This window comes from Phoenix dactylifera, unplaced genomic scaffold (assembly GCF_009389715.1).
Source record: "Phoenix dactylifera cultivar Barhee BC4 unplaced genomic scaffold, palm_55x_up_171113_PBpolish2nd_filt_p 000373F, whole genome shotgun sequence".
Taxonomy (NCBI): domain Eukaryota; kingdom Viridiplantae; phylum Streptophyta; class Magnoliopsida; order Arecales; family Arecaceae; genus Phoenix; species Phoenix dactylifera.
The window spans coordinates 220,301-238,898 of record NW_024067824.1 but is presented as its reverse complement, the minus strand read 5'-3'; the positions used below and the strand labels follow the sequence as shown (position 1 = coordinate 238,898).

Below are 18,598 nucleotides of genomic sequence, written 5' to 3'. Positions count from 1 at the left end.
AGTTAAGAATAATGAGTCCTAAGAGAAAATAGGTTATACTATAATTATCTAGGTTTAACTTTTTGAGGATGCACTGCAATAACCTCTAATCGTTAAGAAAAAGAAGCGTGACAATTGGGGTAAGTCCTAGTTCATTGTTGAGTCACCAACATGCAATAAACAAGTTGAGGATTTAGTTGTATCACCATTGACTTCCATTGGGTTATTTATATATCATTTCATAAATATATTGAGTTGCTAGATCTTACCCTTGTGATGATTGAAACTTGTATTACGCTTAGTTTGTTACTTGTAAAGTTCAATATAACTTGTGCAATCAAAAGTATTTAAGGATAGCTTTCAGCCTCTATTTAATATGTTTTAAAAAATGTAGGAATATAATTGTATTGTATACCTGGATAAAGCATTGCATGTCTAGATTGGGGTTTGTTCGGGTCCATGCCAGAAGTTGGGTTCATAAAAATCAAAGCAATACTCCAAAATACTATGTGAGCTAGTGTCCTAATCAAGAAAGGCAGCAGACCTATGCCTAATATGAAAAATTTCTAGATTCTATTCCTGGACCCATGACCATCTATAGGTATCTCCGGATTGGGTCCGGTGTGGGTACAGCTCTGCGCGCCCGCGGCCGGCTCGCTTCTAGTCGAGAACCCGAGTGGGAAAGAGGGAGACAGGGTCGGGATACACGTAATCCGGAACCCAACCCCTGCGACTCAACTTATCCCGCTTCCCTTCTGATCCATTTCGCTATTAACGCCCCAAGATCTCAGAACTCTAAACCCTAGTTGGTCGAGGGAGAGAGCAGGGAGCGAGAGAAGAAAAGGATCTTCGGAGTTGCGGTGATCGGCGCTTGGTGGGGCATTCAGCGGCCAGCGTTCGGTGGTCGAGCGCAGGTAGTCTGTTCGATTCATTTTTTCACGTAATCCCCAAATCTTTTCCCTTTTCTTGTTTGATGCTGCCTCCATGGCAGCTACGGCAGCAGCTGCTGCAGGTAGGGCTGCCGCCGGCATCAGCAGCAGCGGCTGTTCTTGGGGCTGCCGCTGGTGGGGCGGCGTCGCCGGCTGGTTAGGTGCCGAGTGTCGAGGCTGACAACCTGTTGCCAGAGTGCTAAAAAATTTAGAAAATAATTAACTATTATATCTGAAATCTCACCATTTGTGATTGTAATATGGGACTTAAAAGTCGAGGGAATTCGAACATGACTGTCTTTTTCCATTACACGACTTACTTTCTTGTCTATATTGTACTGGTATTTAGTAATTAACAGATGTTTGGTAATTACTTTATACTTGATTCTTAATTTGTGTTGAGATATATGTTCTTTTAATTTTCTTCTATATTCATGGAACTCTGGGCACCTGCCTGGTAGATTTGCCAAGCGTCCCCCTGGTAGCCCGTCTCTAGTCTATTAAAACAATGGCGGGTATGAGGGGCGGCTCTAAGCTATAGTTGTCAAAACTAGTAGCAATGAATCGTTGTCCTAATGACTTTTGTCTTAATCTGTATGTATATATAATAAATAATTCAATTGTACCACAAAACTTGTCTCGTTGCTTCAAAGCTCGATTGTACTTGACAAATGCCAAATCATTCAACTGACTTTGATCTAACCTATTTCTCTTCTTGTTATTAAGCTGCAAGATTTTGAAAGACAAGTTTTATCAAGAATTTGGCATAAAACTAAGATTTCTTGATGGAATATTTAATTTATGAAGATTCTATTCCTATCTACTTTCAATCACGTAATTATGCACTAGTGACTCACATGTTCAAAACTCAAAAGTACTCCAAGTTCCTTCATATTTGGATGCACTACATGTCAATCTCAAAACCCTTATCGCAAACTGTTCTTGATTACGAAGAGAAGCTCCATATGAAGCCCACCACCTTACTACAAAAATATGTATTGTTTTCAACTAGTAAGTTGTAATTAATATCCAATCAATTTTTATAAATCCACTAGTAAGTCTAGTATAATATTATTGTTTGTCCTAATGGCTAAAGGTAGTTTTACTTGATGCTTTCATCTTTATTTGCCCAAGGGTCATGTCCATTCCAAAGATATCATCAGCTTGTTTATAAGTCAACTCCTCTGTTGTCAGGTCCCACATCTTGATGGATGGAACCAACCTTGCTATGGATTAATATAAACCTTCTGATCATTCTAAACGTTTGGATTGTTATAATAGAATTCTGGGTTCAAGAAATACCCAACTGCATGTACAGGGTGATGTAACTGACAATTGTACCTTCTATCATTGATTTCAAATACTTCCTTACACTTCTCTTCCTTCATTTTGAAGCTCACAGCATTGGCTTCTTTAGCTGTATCCATAGTTCAATAAATATACCCCATGGCCAGCTTTTTTTCACCATCAACCATCCATAGAACATGAACAACTGGCTCGGTTAGTTTGAGGCTATAAACTACCATGTTCCAAAAGTACGGCATTATAACAATTTCAGCCACTCTTTTACCCTTCTGTTCCTTACATAAACATCTTTCTTATGTTGTCTCTTTTGCAATGTATGCTCAAAAGTGTTAGGAAAGTGGTAGCAAATCAAGTGACTACTGGCCTAAGCAATTCCTTTTGCCCTGTAGATCACCTCATCATATTTAATATCACCGGATTTAGATGAAGCTGTTTAGCCTCCATATCCTCTTAATATCAGCCAGTTTCCCTGTCTTCCATAATCAAATCCAAGCAATATGTGGCACATGTTTGTCCAATAAAAATGTGATTGCTTAGTATCTGGCAATCTCCTTTTACAAAAGAAAGAAATTCAATTATAAGATTAACATAAAAGGAATCAAGAAATAGGCTAATAGATACGTTCAAATTTTCATATCTTTAATCAATAATCAAATAGAAAGATATCCAAATTCTTACTAGCTATCGCATAACTTGAATAATTGTTTGTGATCACTTGAACAATAGTTGTCCCCAATATGCTCCACCATACCATCAAGAAGTTCAAACAACCTATCACCTACCCTCACATATGAGAAAGGATCTATAGGCTCAACAAACAAATAATCCATAGATGCAATAAACATAATCCTTCTCAAGCATTTACCAAAAAGTAATAAGTTTTCTCTCCAAGGTACGCCGCCTCAGTACTGGGCTCTGTACCAATGCCACTCTGTCACTATGTATATTGTATGGTATGGTACGAGGCCGGTTCGGCGTACAGAGTGTTAGTACGCCCTCCACACCGTGTATAGGTACCGAACCGGTATGGTACGATATGCTCCGTACCACTCGGTTCGGTATGCCTCGTTCGGTTCCGTACGGTACGATGTACCATGCTTTTTTCTTTTATCACTCCATCTAGTAGACATGATTGGACACCCATTTTTTGCTGACTCCTCCCTATGGTCCATCATCTTAGCTGTGCTATCCCCTGCTCTTTTGAAGGAAGGAATTCTCACTTCATGATAACTTGGTGTTTGTAAACCAGGTCCATATTGTTCTATGGATTTAATCATCACTTTAAAGTTATTTAAGGTCATTGCTTTAAATGCAATCCTTGCACCAAACATTCGTGTTGTCATGTCTTGCACGCTTTATTGATCGACTTGCCTTCTTTTCTTTTGTCCACTACATGTTCTATATCAAAAGTAAGGGGTAAATCCATGGGACACTAAGGCTTTCGCTTTTTATATTCGGATTGGATAGTTCTCCCTGTACTTGAACTCATGGGTCTTTCACATGATGACCGATCTCCATAGCGTCATCTTCCTCATCTTCTTCATCAACGAATTCATTAGCTTATTTATTCCTTAACATGCTCTGGGCATTTCTTATAAGGTTTGGGATTTCTATATCCTTTAACAATCTGTTGCTTTGTTTGATATATCCTTTCCTTTGTAACTTTACCACAAAATTTGCCTATCAAAGTATTTTCTATTTCACACCACCTGTTTCATAGAATAGAGAAGTAGTAGCTGCTACTGCTAAGGGAGAAGAAGAAGAAGATCTTGTTCTAGCAACTTGAAGAGGAAGCCAATTCTAGCAATAGGAAGAAGAAAAGAAAGAAGAAGAATGTTGGGAAGAAGAGGACATAGGGGACACGGTCCCTATTCCAGCAACATGAAGAAGAAGAAGAACTTACTCGGACCAGAAGAGGCCTAGATGCTGCCAGAAGAGGCCTAGCTACTGCTAGAAGTGGCTGGATGTTGCCAAACAAAAGAAGTGGGAAGTGGAGAAGACCGTAACAAACCTAGTCCTAGATCTGATCCACTTTCTTCCCCTTTTTTCCTAACTAAAGAAACCACTTAGTTGATGGACAATTTTGATTTGTGCTTGCACCTCATTTAAACAAGGCAGCCTTTTTGGCATCTTAGGGCTTCAACGACGTACGGGCCTCTAAGCCTATACACGCACACTTGATTAAATGAGCCTAGACCAAAGCGAGGCATTAGGGGTGTGCCTCACCTGCATTTTGCACTTAAATGCGCCTTTCAAAACACTGGTTTATAACGATAGACTTGGCCATCATCTGACCTAGAAAATATTGGAACTTCGCCAAGAGCTATGAAGAATCAGTTGTAGCCTTGTAGGTCTCAAAGTTATTCTTGCAAAATTCTTGCATGAATCAAAGGTCTTGAAATCCGATTTTCTTGCAAAATTTATGCATTAAAAAGTTTTAGAAAATTTTCAACAAATTAGACTATAGTTTTAGGCTATCTTTTTGACCTGGAAACTATTGAAATTTTGATGAGGGCCATGAGATTATTGTTGCATGGACATGGATACAAGATTCAGATGTAGGGGTGCAAATGGGTCGGGGCGGGTCGGGTCTTGAGTGACCCCGATCCGACCCGGTTTCTTGTTCGGGTTCTAATTTTGGATCCAGACTTGACCCCATTGAAGATCGGGTCGGATCGGTTCCACGACTATAATTTTTGATCTAATGGGTCATTCGGGTCGGGTCGGATTCATGCATAACCCAAACCTGACCTAAAAAATTTGGGTCCAGGTCGGGTTCGGGTCGGGTCCGGACTTGCTGCTTTAATTTATGAATGAATGCAAGGCATGGAGTTAGCAAAGAAGGGTTTTTTTGCTGCTGCTGCTAAAAAGGGAGTGGAAGAAGAAAGAGTTAACGACAGAGCTAAGCCATTATTATTTATTTATTTATTTTTTACTTCGTGGTGAGATCACGGAGGGCCACCCAATTTCACATGAGAAGGGGAGAGGGTTCGTCCGTATCTATAGCCCGTCCCATCATTATTAAGAACAACATGACATTCTGCCACCTGTCATATGACGATCAACTGTTGCCCTCGGGAAGCAGCAACAACCACGGCGGCTCCTTCTATTTCCACTGCCCTGCAGCCCAAAAAATTCAAAGAAAAAGCTGGTGAGAACAGGGAAGGCCACCCGATTTCGGATGAAAAGGGGGAGAGGGGATGCTCGTATCTATAGCCGTTCCGTCATCATTAAGGGCGACATGACACTCCGCCACCATATGGAGTGGGGAGGCGTGATCTAGGGGGCAAGTACTACTGTACCACTCCCCCACCTTCTTTTGCTATTTTTTGTGCATTTTTTAATAAAAAATATTTTTAGCTTAGTTTTTACCGGTAGACTGTGGGCCTGCGGGCCTAAACGGATAATTTGGGTTTGGGTCGGGTCGGATCGGGTCGTTGGGTAAACGATTCAAAATTGATCCAAAAAAATGGATCCGGTCGGGTCCGGGTCGGGTCGAGATTCAGTAAACCCAGATCTGACCCAAAAAATAGAACGGGTTCAACTTTAGGATCCGACCCGACCCCGTAGGCCCTCCAATTTGGGGTTGGTCGGGTCTAAGTGGGTCGGGTCAGGTCACGGGTCAACCCGATCCATTTGCAGCCTTATTTAGATATGGACGCGTATCCAAGTGTTTGACTCGGCAAGAAGGAAAGAGGGATATACATGGATGTGTAGGAAAAATTATAATTTTAACTAAATTATATATATATTTGTACTTTTTAATCTTCTATATTTAAATATCAAAATAAATTTTAAGAAGATATTATTTGCTAAGATCTTTCAATAGATATGTTTCTCATTCAAACTTTCCAATTAACTTAAGAATATAAGAAAAATGATATTTTAAAAGGTTATTTGAAAATCTACATCCTTGCACATTTAGTAAAAAGGAAAAAAATCACTTCTAACATGAAAAAAGAGGGCCACAAGTGGCCCACAACCATTGTTGGAAGAGTTCAACTCTTCGGCAATCTTTAAAAGTGGCAATGATAGAACTTTATACGTATCCATTTGTCTAATACATATTCGACTTGGATACGAATCCTACATGGGTTTTTGGAGTCAAATGCAAATGTCTGGGTAGCATAGCATGAAGTATCAGTTTCAAATCTCGAAAATACCTTTTCAACAAGTCCTAGATCACTGAAAACTGATATTTCAGTGTAAACTTAATCCTTTTGGAAGATTGTGGGTCCTATGTGAACTACGATAGACTTTGACCATGTGATCTAACATATCTCCAAACTACAATTCTAACATGAATTTTATTATAACAATTAACAATTACATTAATCTAATTGGAATAGTTGTGTAATTGAGTTACCTGACCTTATCTATCAAGCATTTTTATGGTCAAAACTACAATTCTGACATGAATATGTCAAGTAATATGCTAATGTAATTTGATGAACTCTTGTAATTAAATTATGATCAATTGTAGCCTTTGATTATATTTTCCCTTCTACACATGCATTGGCATGCAAACTGATGCTAGTCATGCAAATAGTAAGAATCTGATCCTAGTTTGGCTTTAAAGAGATCGATTTGTTTTGACTTTTCAAGAAAGCGAGTCTTGGTTGAAGTTATGGAGTTGGATCTTGGTAGGAAGAGGTTAATGGAAGTTTTGTACAACTAGAATGGTATCAGTGTTCTATATATGGGTGTGCATAACATTGTTAATTATTGTCTTTTTTCTCTATTGTGTTTTATTATACGTAGCTTTCACTTTGTTACTCTTCAAGGAGCGGGTTTTCTTCTTCTCATTTTTTGAGCAAAGCATCTTGTCTTTGTTGGTTAATGAATTAATTGGAATAGAGCCTTGCTTAAGTGTCTATGGATTCTTCTCATTTTTTGAGCAAAGCATCTTGTCTTTGTTGGTTAATGAATTAATTGGAATAGAACCTTGCTTAAGTGTCTATGGATTCATGGATTTGTTTTTGTTGATTTGATCAATCACTTGACATATTTTGTTTGTTAGTCCATGCTTTTGTAGACACTAAGCAAGATTTTGATACCAATATTTGCAAATGTAAGTGTGGGGGCTGAGGGGGTTAACTTACAATATCATGGAATCCATCACGAGAAATAAAAACGGGTCATTAATCAGATAAAATACATTGTGAATTTGTAATCAAGGTTTTCCCAATATATACAACCATCAAAAAGAATCTTAGTAGCCGTGATCTTCTAGTTAGGGTTACCCATATGCTTTGGAATCTTTCAGGAAGGTCGAACCCACACTTCCTATACATTTCCTAGTTAAAAGTGCCTCTAAAATATTCGCTTCCCCTACCTCACCACACCCGCTTCGGCACCCATTCCTGATTCTGCCAACTAATAGATGACTCTTAAATCAACCAGGATACTTGCAGAACTCTTCCCGAATAAAACTACATGACTCCTAAGGCACCCCAAAAAACCAACAAAAATTTTCCTAATCTGAAACTGAAGCTTAATCCATTTTTGGAAATATTATGCCTACTTTGAAATTGAACTAGATAAAACTCAGAACACAATACTGGAAGGAATTGGAGTTAGCTTTGCAACAACCCAAATGCCTAAATGAACATGTATAGCTCAAGTTATGCATCTAGAACTTTTAACTCAAAAGACCTCAAAATTAATCCTTGTATGCATCAAAATAATAAATCAGATGGCTAAAAATCTGCAATAAATTGCTTTTGAAATCTGTATGCATGATCAATCAAAAGAAAAAAAAAAACTATACGCATCATTGTTCCTCTGTTCCCTTAATATCTCCATTCACCTTCTTGCCTCCCAACTCCTCCTTCCTATTGTCTTTCCCCTGATTGCTGGACTTATCAAAGGGGAGCTAGGGGGTGGTGCAGAAAGAAATATTAATAGTTGGCCATATGGTTCTTTACCTTTTCAACTTAAAATGCTTCATACCCTTATTATGTTTATTATTATATGTTGTTGCAATAGATAAATTTCCAAATCAGTTATATTGTACTTTAATGTATCTGAGGAGAGGCCCACTATTTGTCTTTAAACTTGGAAGACCAGTGTACTCCCTTGATCCTCATATTATACCATATGTTTAGCTTGTTTAATCATTTTTTAAACTTCTATTGCTATCCCATGTAGTTCCAATGGCTTACTTCTTTTCAAATTTGCTGAAGCCACTTTATTTAATGAATCAGATAACTTTAGTCGTTTCTACTTTCATATCACTTGCAAACAAGGGTCCTTGCTAAGTCTATGCTTTGTATCTCTAGCAGTAATGGAATTAAGGTTGATCGTATAATTTGTGATCTTTTTGTATTTATTTTAAAATTGGATGTTTGACATAATTCTGAACTTTACATTTGCAAGTTGGTTGTGAGGTTAATGTTCATAATTCTGGGTGATGGAGAACCTAATGAGATGGTATGAACATTGCAATAATTTTATGCAGGTCAGGATGGGGTTGCATTTGTTCTAGTTTCTAGAAAAATGAAGAGAAGACTTGGGTTAACACAATTGGAAGTTGTGAGGAAGGATTTTCAAAAGATAACAGTCATATGATGCAAAAATAATATGAATGAATGGTTAAATAAGATTCACATAGCCTACCCAATTGGTTGGAAGAATGCTTCTTCTTTGTGTTTCTCATTCTCTATTTGTTTATCCATGATCTCAATGTCTAACAAAATTACAATTGTAACTACAATCATGTATACGTAACATCATGGTTTCAAGAATTGCCATAACAGGAAGATACGATGAGTAACATGCCATTTTGATGCGAAATTAGCATCTGTATGGTTGCTGGGACGTCGACACCATGTGTACCGATACATACTGGCAGTGCTATACTGATTATACTGGTGTATATCTATAGTTTTTCATTTGTTTTGAAGCTTTCAGTTTGGGTACGTACCATCGCTAGGTAGAGGTTTGACATCAGTACCATTCCGATATGGTAGAGGTTTGGCATCAGTATTTAGAACCTTGCGTAACATGATCTAAATCCTGGTTTTCTTCTACCTCATTTTGGCTATCTGGCAGTTATCTTAGCAGAGCTCAACTTGCAAAAAAAATATCCGACATTAAACTCAGTATGTTTCCCCTTACTTGCTGTATATTATATATTGTGATGGGATTGTAATTAAAATGTATAAATATGAGATGTATTGGCATATTACATTTTTTTATACCAACGAACATAACTATGACTCTGTTGTCTTTTTATTTTATTTAAATGGTATAACCAGTATAACACTTTAACTGGAGGTTGATACCTCTCATTAGAGTTTCAATATATATGGAAGTGTTGCCTGTTGGATGTCTTAATATATAAATGACTGCCACATATGTGAAGCATCAAGGATATTTTACATAAATGCGGTAATATACTAATATGTTACACGTTACCTTTGTCCTTTCACAGAGACAATGTCGACACCAGCTTGGCTAGCACAGGAGGCACAAGCGAGCACAACACCTAAATCCCAAGGTTTAGAGTCACCTGTCGGAGGACCAGCTACAAGTCCACCAGTTTCAGTTATGGCTTCTACAACGGTAGTTTCTTCAGTCGGAGGACCAGCTACAACTGCAATAACTTCAGTAACATCCCCTCCAACTACAGATTCTGGTCCATCAATGACTGTCACTGTTTCAACAATGACCTCTGTAGGCCAACCACCTCCAAGGGGTGTTGTTGTAAATGCAAACACTCCATCTCAAGATCCTGTTCGAGCAAAATTTGCTACCCCACAAGGCTATGTTATCCCTGCTCCTTCATTTTCTTACAGTGTATTTCCTAGGGTGAACTCTTCATCTGGGAGTGCTCAACAATCTTCATCTGCTCCTGTTAGTGTTCAGTTTCTTGTGCTCCTCATATTTCGAAGTTTCAATTTCTCAGTTTGATATCTTTTTTAATTTATACAAGTCAATTTTAATGCAGGGTTTGAGGTTGACTCCACCAATGCCTGCATCAGCACTTCAACCACCAGTTCCGGGGCAATTTTTAGGAAACAGACCTTCATTTTCATATAATGTGGTTTCAAATGCTAATGCTAACTCGGCAACTGGTCAGCAGTTTCAACTTACTACTGTAATTCTCATGGCCTGTCCATTGGAAGTCATTTGTATGATTCTTATTCTCTATGTAATTGGATTTGTAATTCTGGTTTTCATTATTATTGTCTTTTTCAGGCTGCAAATCAAGTTAACTTGCAAGGTGGAAGGTTTGCCCCACCAACTACTGCTGGATCATTGCAACCTCCAGTTCCAGGGCAATCGGTTCGTCCTGGTGCTAATGTTCCTGGAGCTATTACACCAAGTTGTCCAGCACCAATGCGGTTGCCATTGGCGGTTCCAACAGTATGTTTTTGGTCATAATTCTTGCTAGCATGGTGAAAAATTATTTAATGAATTAATCTTACCCTTTTTTGATGATCACAGGGTACCTCTGATGCTGTTGCGAGAGAAGATGGCACTACCATTACAACATCAGTTGATTCTCAGTCTGCACAATTGTCAGCCACTGTGCCATCAAGTTTCTCCACAGCCTCGGGTATAAATCCTAATGCAAACTCTTCGGGCATTTTGATGCCAAGTACTCCATCTTTTACTGGCCATCCTGGGATGGCAGGGCTTGTTGGAACACCGGGACTCCCTGGAATACCTAATTCTGCAACAGTTTCCTCTACTGTTACAAGTCAACCAGCAGCCACAAATTCTTCTCCTTTGAGGCCCATGGTTCCATCGCCTGTTTCTCTGCCACCAACTTCTACTCCAGTTCCAGTTCAACAAAATATTCAGCAGCAGTTTTATGCACCTTATCCTTCAGTACCAGGCACCATTCCACCCCCTCAGGCTCTTTGGTTGCATCCTCCTCAAGCTGGAGGCATGCAGCGAGCCCCATTTCTACCATATTCTGGCGTACTTCCTACTCCTTTTCACTTGCCATTGCATGGCATGCCACCTCCTGCTATTCCTTTGCCCAGTATCCAGCCTCCTGGTGTTTCCACGGTGGCAAATCATGGACCAGCTGCAACCACCGTGGGATCTAGTCAGTCTGGGAGCAATGTTGGCATAGAATCACCTTCTATAGGCATTGGTATGGTTATTTCTCTTGATTAACTGGGTAAACAACCACTAGTTTGAAATTTCTGTCACTGGCCTGTTCAATTTCCTGCAGATCATGAAAAACAAGCTAATGATCCCCACAAGGATGGAGAAAGTACCAAGAATGAAGAGGCAGATGCCTGGACGGCACACAAGACAGAATCAGGTGTCATATACTACTACAATTCTGTAACTGGGGAGTCAACATATGAAAAGCCTTCCAGTTTTAAGGGGGAGGTATTTGCACAGAGGACTTGTTATATCAAGTAATATGACTTCATTCTAGTGACAGCATATGATTATTTGGTAATGCTACTTAACTAATCTGCTTTCTTTGGTTTCCTTTGGCAGCCAGAGAACGTTACAGCTCGATCAACTCCAGTTTCATGGTATGCAGTAAACAGCAAGCCTAATTGTTTTTATGTGGTTCAACTTTATGAGGATCATATAAAATCAAATGCTTATCAATAGTCTTGAGCTCAACTATTCTGCAACTTGTATCAATAACAAACTTTTCTGGAGCATAGAATTATCTGTGATTGTTATGTTTTCTTTTTTATCGAAAAAACCTTGTCTTTATTGTTATGGATTTTCTTTTCAATACATGCATAAATATGTTATGCACATCCAATAATGGATAATTTTACCAATTTAAGCATTTCAAATTCTGTAATTGGATTTTGAGGCATGTGAGTGATTTAAATATTTAATATTTGTGCTTAATTTTCTAATTCATGTCAAGTATGTCATGTGACTTAACCATTCATTGGTAGATAATTTTACCAATTGAAATGTTTCAAAAACTTGTTATTTCTTCTACAGATTGCTTTCATTTTTGCACCAAAGAAAATAGAGGGATTAAATTGAAGAAGGAAATGGATTTCCCACTCTCCAATATAATATTTTAAACATCTACTTAATTTATGCTTTAAAATGATGGCTCCCTTTATTAATTTTTTACACTCTTCCCTTTCTTTTGGATTCTGTTTGGAAAACCTTAAGGGTTTCTTCTCAATAGTTCGATCTTAAACTCCCTAGTAAATTGCAGATCTTCCAACGTGCCTAGTATCATACCCCTGCCCCCTCCTTGGGGAAGGTCTAGGTCGAAGTCTTGGGTGGCACACCCTGGAGTACCTGTATCTGATTAGTTAATCTTGAGTAGGTCTTTGCTCTCCATCTCTCTTTCTCTCTCAGAAAAAGGGGGGGGGGGGAGGCCTTCTGTCCTAGGTTTCATAGCAAAGTTGCATGAGTCAAAAATCTGTCTTTAGTTTAGAGGATGCCAGTTTCAGTGTCCATCACACCTTCCTGGATTATGCCCTGATCCTTCAAACTGGTGTGGGTAATGCTTCCTGATTAAGGCTAAGACTGCATTTCCAGAAAAAAAAATCAGTTTCTCATGGTATACATAGTGCAAAAATGCTGATAAGAGTATTGGTTTTTTACACTCTTCTTCAAGTTGACTGTTGGAGTAGCCTCAGGTGTTTGGGGAGACATTTCTAGAAAACAAGATTTAGATAGTGGTACATGATGGTGAATAACGGTGTCTGGTCATATTTCTCGTCGGTAGAGTACTGTATTGACACATGATACAGTACCATGTGCCATTATGTTATATCATATTGATAGGGATTTACCATAACATACTGATAATGTACTGGTACAGCCACCAATATTGGTGCTTCAATCCCTATTAGGAAGTGCGGTGTAAATGGGAGGGATAATTGATGTGCCTTCTCATCCATGGTTTCTTTTTGAAATTCAAAATATAAAATTATTTTGGCTGGTTGTTTCGTATTAAACTAAGAAGCCGAACATAAGATCCATGACTGAATAGATTATGTGGGTAGGGAATCTGATTGGGAGATGGCATAGATATGAGTGACCTTCTGTTTCCTTCTATACTCATTGCACTAGGAGTCTAAGAAAGGCACGGCCATGACAAAAGAAAGGTTGGCGAATCTGGCCACAAAAGATTACCATTTAATTAGTATGGACATTCTAATTGCTGTTGCTGAAACTTTTTATGACTTGTGATACCATGCAGTGGGTTATGTTTCTTCACACAACACTTGTCTGCTTGTTGGACATAGCATTGACTAGTACTGCAAGTGACTCCACAAACATTTGTTTAGAAGGAACATGTTAGAGAACACCAGTTTTCTACAATAAGAGAATCTCTGTATATGATCAGTGATATCATGTTAGAAAATATGCCTTGATGCAATCTTTTGTATCATGTACTTGTGGACCCATATGTAACAGTATTGTTCTTGACATCTTCGATGGGCATGCTATTGATATCACACACTTGTTGTGTAGTAACATGATTGTGTCTCACTAGAGTCAATCTCTGATATTCTACTTGTGGTCTCAGCAAGATGGCTCATTCTCTAATTTGCTGAAAAGTGGGAGTTATGACTTATAATACATATTGCATATCGTATATTTAATACTATTTCTTTTTCTCTTATTATTTGCTCAGGGAGAAGTTGGCTGGTACCAATTGGACGTTAGTAACTACAAATGATGGAAGGAAGTACTACTATGATGCCAAGAACAAGGTAGCTCTGTTTTTAGCCCTCTATGTTGTATGAACCCTGAACGGATTGTTGTGCCTATGCTAATGAGCATGCGTTGTTGAATCGTATATTATTGTCATAACTCATAAATGTTTAGGAATGTAATTTCTCATATTGATACATTCAGGGAAGGCTCTACTGTTCTTGATCATGGCTGTTATATTGTCACTTATGTTATGGTTGCAGAATATAGGTCTGAATGGTTCGGATGTGAGATTAGTCAGTTTGGGTGGACACTGAAGCCACAAGAGTTCCATGCAGTAGATGTATTAAAAAAATGTTGTTGGCAATCAGTAATATGTTTTGTGTGTTATGTGTGTTCATGAAGATGCTAATCTGTCAAACTTAGTTGTTTATTCCATTAGTTCTTTTGAACAATAGTGGTCTTGCTCTTGAAGAAAAAGTCTAGCAAACTACACCCTTAATTTTAATTAACAGAGCGAGTAACTTTGTTAAATAAAGAAGGTTAGGTTTTCATCACTGTGTGAGATGGAGAGAGGAGGGGAACCATTGTTTATCAAAACTTTGATATCAAATTGGATGATGGAGCAAGTTAAAAAGTGTGTTTGTTGAATAATGAGGTTTGAAATATTCAATGAGAAATATCTACTTGGTTGTGTTTTCCTTTATTTCTTCCTTTTGGTTGTAACGATGGAACCATAAAAGGAAGAATTTAACATTTTATTCTTTTTCTCCTTTCTTTTGTTCCATTCTGTCACGGACTGGTCTTTAACATTGAACAAAAAGGAACTTGTCCTATCAATGGACTGCTTAACTGTAACCTACTCTTTTTACCGATATGAACTATTGCTCCTGAAACTTATTGCTGGAACAAGTATCATCGTTATTATGATTTAAGTAATGTGGTGTGAAAGCAGAAACTTGGTTTCTTTAGAGGGGACTAGGACTGGAGATTGTAGGTTTAACTCCTAGTTTTTCCTTAATTAAGTGGAGCTAACATGATAAGAAAAGAGGCTAATATGTGTTTTGGCTAATACTAGGACCCCAATGAAGGCTTAGTCAAGAACATAGAGTCATATTAGTTGTAAGTTACAATTTTGTAGGAATTTTACCTTCTTGCTCTATGATGTGACCTTTTGAGGATGAGGATGATGACATAATTATCTTGAGGCATATGTAAAGTGTTAATTCCTATTAGTTTTATATTACAAATTTGTAGAAATTTTACCCTCTTTCTCCATGATGAGACCTTAGAATGGGATGATGGTGTATTTTCGGCTAGGTAAATTCCTAGTTGCTGTAGCACAGAATTCTTCCTCTTTTCTTTTCATTGTTGGACGGCACCTTTATTTATGCAGATCCATTGGGTATGCTGTTTGCACTTCAGCTCAAAAAACCTATAGACTCCCTAACCATCATTCTCATTAAAAACCTTATCTCCTAATTATATATTTATTCTAGACCATATCCAACACTAGGCTTCTTCAAACCCTTCAATTTACCCTGAATTACCCACACTTGAAACTTAGCCATGGATGCAGGTAAGGTACTTGGGTTGATAAGTCTACAGGAGGAAATTATCAGAGCATAAAAAGGATCAGCTACTTTGACATGCGGTTGCACCTGACACTTATCCAAGTCTATTTAAACATGGAGCCTACCCCATAATAACCTATTACTGTATCAAAATGTCATCTGTAACCTTTTCTGCACAAAGACTCGTTATTGTGGTGCTCCATATCTCTGTAATTGTGAATGATGAATTAAGCATTTAAAAGAACTTTGTTGTGGAGCTTTCAGATCATTTTGAAAAAACAGTGTATCTAATTAAATGGAGTTTCATGCAAGAGCAAAGAAAAGGTTGGCCTGTTTTCAAAGCTTAGTGGTTATGGAAGTGGTTATAAGTTAGACAATTTGATATATTATGGGACATATTCCTTGGACATATATGTATTTACCTATTGGATAGGTATGCTGAATTTGTTGTGTTGACTTATGATACCCCATGTTTCTCTTCGTTTTAGAAAATTTATAATGAATTCTCTTGAATGACCTATTTAAGCATTAAGGCAGTTATGTCGACATGTTTATCTTTGATAAACATGGGGCTCATTCTGAAATGGTGGATCATCGTCTAGAATTCCTAGTGATGCCAAGATTGGTGTGCTTATGACTTGGGCATCTGAATGAAGCATATTTCAAAGTGGATTTTTATAACTGCATTGAGGCATAATGATGTAACCACAACCATAGCCATCAAAAGTTACCCAGACTACTTGAGTTGGGATTATGACATCTGTTCATGTTCTTGTTTCCTCAAAATTTTTAAGATTAAGAAAGAAGTGGGTGTTAAAGATACTCATGCTTTGAAATGCATGAATAATATTGGAAAATACCCTATCTTAGCTAGTAGATTATATGGTAGAATGTGTTCACCATTTGAAAGAGAGGCGAGATTTAGACATACCAGGTGGATGCCAACTAAGTAGTGGACAAGCTCACCTAACATGGTGCATTGGGGGGTCGTTATTTTGTGATCTACATTGCACTTCTCAAATTTAACAGTCAGTAAATGTGAAATCAACAGACTGAAGAGCTTCTTAAATTGTCGGATTTGGTCATTGATGTTTTGAACTTATATAGTTTAAATTATACTGGCAAGTGGCTTATTAAAGAATATTAATATCTCTATGCTAATCCTTTGACTAATTTAGACTAATTTGATAAAGTGAGGGAGAAGTGAGGGAAACAAGAAAAGAGGGAGAAAAAAAAATTCTAGACAAAATCTTGCAAAGCAAGGCCACATTATTTAGATCTTGTTTGGCATTGCTTTCATTTCTTATTTTTTAAAAATAAAATCATAGAAATTGAGGCCAAAAACATAGTTGATGCAATTGTTTTTTCTTTCTTTGTTTTTGAAAGTCATTTCATTTTTCTAGAAAAATGGAAGTATGAAATTTTTTACTTTTACTATTTTCAAAAACAAGAAATTCATGTGATACCACCATCGACGCCACCTCCACCATTGCGCCATTAATGCCACCACCACCATCATCCTCTCCACCACTACCATTGCCACCACCGCCGTCTCCTCCACCAAATAGCTGTGCCGCTGTTGCTGTCTCTGCCATAGTTGTCGTCTCCATCATCATCATTGCTACTATTGCCGTTGCCATCACCATCACCACAATCGCTGCTGCCACCACCTTCAACTCTGCTATATTGCTGCTGCCATCTTGACCTCTGCGGCACTACTATTATCATTGCTGCCACCACTATAGCATTGGTGCCCCTACCACCATTGCTATTGCCACATAGTTAGCACCTTCGCCACTATTGTCGCTTCGCCACTACCTACATCCTCCACTATCTTTGCCACTACCATCACTGCCTCGACCACCGTCATTATGTTTATCTTTTTTTAAAATAATTGACTATTTCAAACATGTTTATATGTTTAAAAGTTTAGGCATAATATAGACCAAAAATTCTATTTCTTCTATTTCTAAAAATAAGAAAAAGAAAGTGTTCCCAAATGACACGTTATGCTTCCGTCTCACATAAGCCTTCAAAGCACAACTTAAATCATGTGTCTCTTCACCTTCTTTCCATTCAACTTAACTTTCTTTATGCTTGCCCTAAATAAATTTATCAAGCTGCATAACTGATGACTGATACTAGTCACAGATTAAGCAGTAATAACTATTATATCTTTCTTTATTCCTACAAGCAATGTAAAGAAATTGATAAGGAAATCATATTATAAGATGACTAAGTTATAATGCATTAATTGAACCCTTATTATGTTCTCGAAGCATTAGATTCAACATGCTTCTGCATTATGCTAGTTCAGATGTTTTAGCTAAAAGTTGTTTGTATTTACTAATCTTGGTTCTTTTGACACCACTCTGTGTTTTGTGAGATAATTGGATATTTGCAGCCTTCCAGTCAAAATTTTGCTTAAAGAAATATAGTCTGTTTTAAACAGCAAAAGATGTCATAAATCAAATATCTACTATTTTATTTTTGGTCCATAAGTTATCTGAAACATTATGCAAGAGTCGTTAATATGTGTAAACACAATGAGACTGACATGAACACCTGAGAAGACAAAGATATGAGCACCTGAGACCCTTATGGCACTGCTAATTAATACGCCATCACCTTCACAATGCATAATCCTAAATGATGAAAAATTCAATTCCAGCAAAATGTCAGGTTATTTTTTACTCTCTTTTTCAAAGAAGCAAAGTATATAGAATTGTCTTATTTCTTCTATTGTTTCATTTATGGCTAGTCGGGAGGGGTCTTTAGCTCTAATCATTAAACTAATGTGACCTTTTGGACTTCTAGTAGTTGTAAAAATTATATTTCCATCATTGAAATGCTCATCTTCTCAAGAGACGTTTTGTAATTTATTTTGCTGACTTAATATGCTACTTTTGATTAAGCTGAGGACTTCCAACAGTAATTATCTACAAAAAAGGGTTTTTAACTGCTGATTTAGTGCTTTTGATCAAATCATTGGAGAATGTTTCAGGAAGCATCAAATAATTGTGCCAGGGGAAACCCAAATATGTTAAATCAGTTTTGTTGGTATAGCATTCCAATTGTAACTCATAGGCCTAATTATAGAATTTGACTTATTAACGCTACTCAAGTGCTAGTAAGGAATTTTTAGATATTTATTCAACAATTATGACAACCATTTCCATTAATGGAAGCCAT

At 37.6% G+C, this 18,598-nt stretch overlaps 1 protein-coding gene across 1 annotated transcript in view; it reads left to right on the top strand.

Moving 5' to 3' along the window:
- The first annotated feature begins 658 nt into the window (after positions 1 to 658).
- Positions 659 to 18,598, top strand: part of LOC103696764 (pre-mRNA-processing protein 40C) — a 34,595-nt gene continuing 16,655 nt past the window's right edge. Inside the window, 8 exon segments of the mRNA XM_039118558.1 lie at positions 659 to 893; positions 9,649 to 10,070; positions 10,165 to 10,314; positions 10,416 to 10,583; positions 10,665 to 11,322; positions 11,404 to 11,567; positions 11,682 to 11,719; positions 13,813 to 13,891. Of these exon segments, the coding sequence (XP_038974486.1) occupies positions 9,654 to 10,070; positions 10,165 to 10,314; positions 10,416 to 10,583; positions 10,665 to 11,322; positions 11,404 to 11,567; positions 11,682 to 11,719; positions 13,813 to 13,891 (1,674 nt within the window). The 5' untranslated portion in view covers positions 659 to 893; positions 9,649 to 9,653.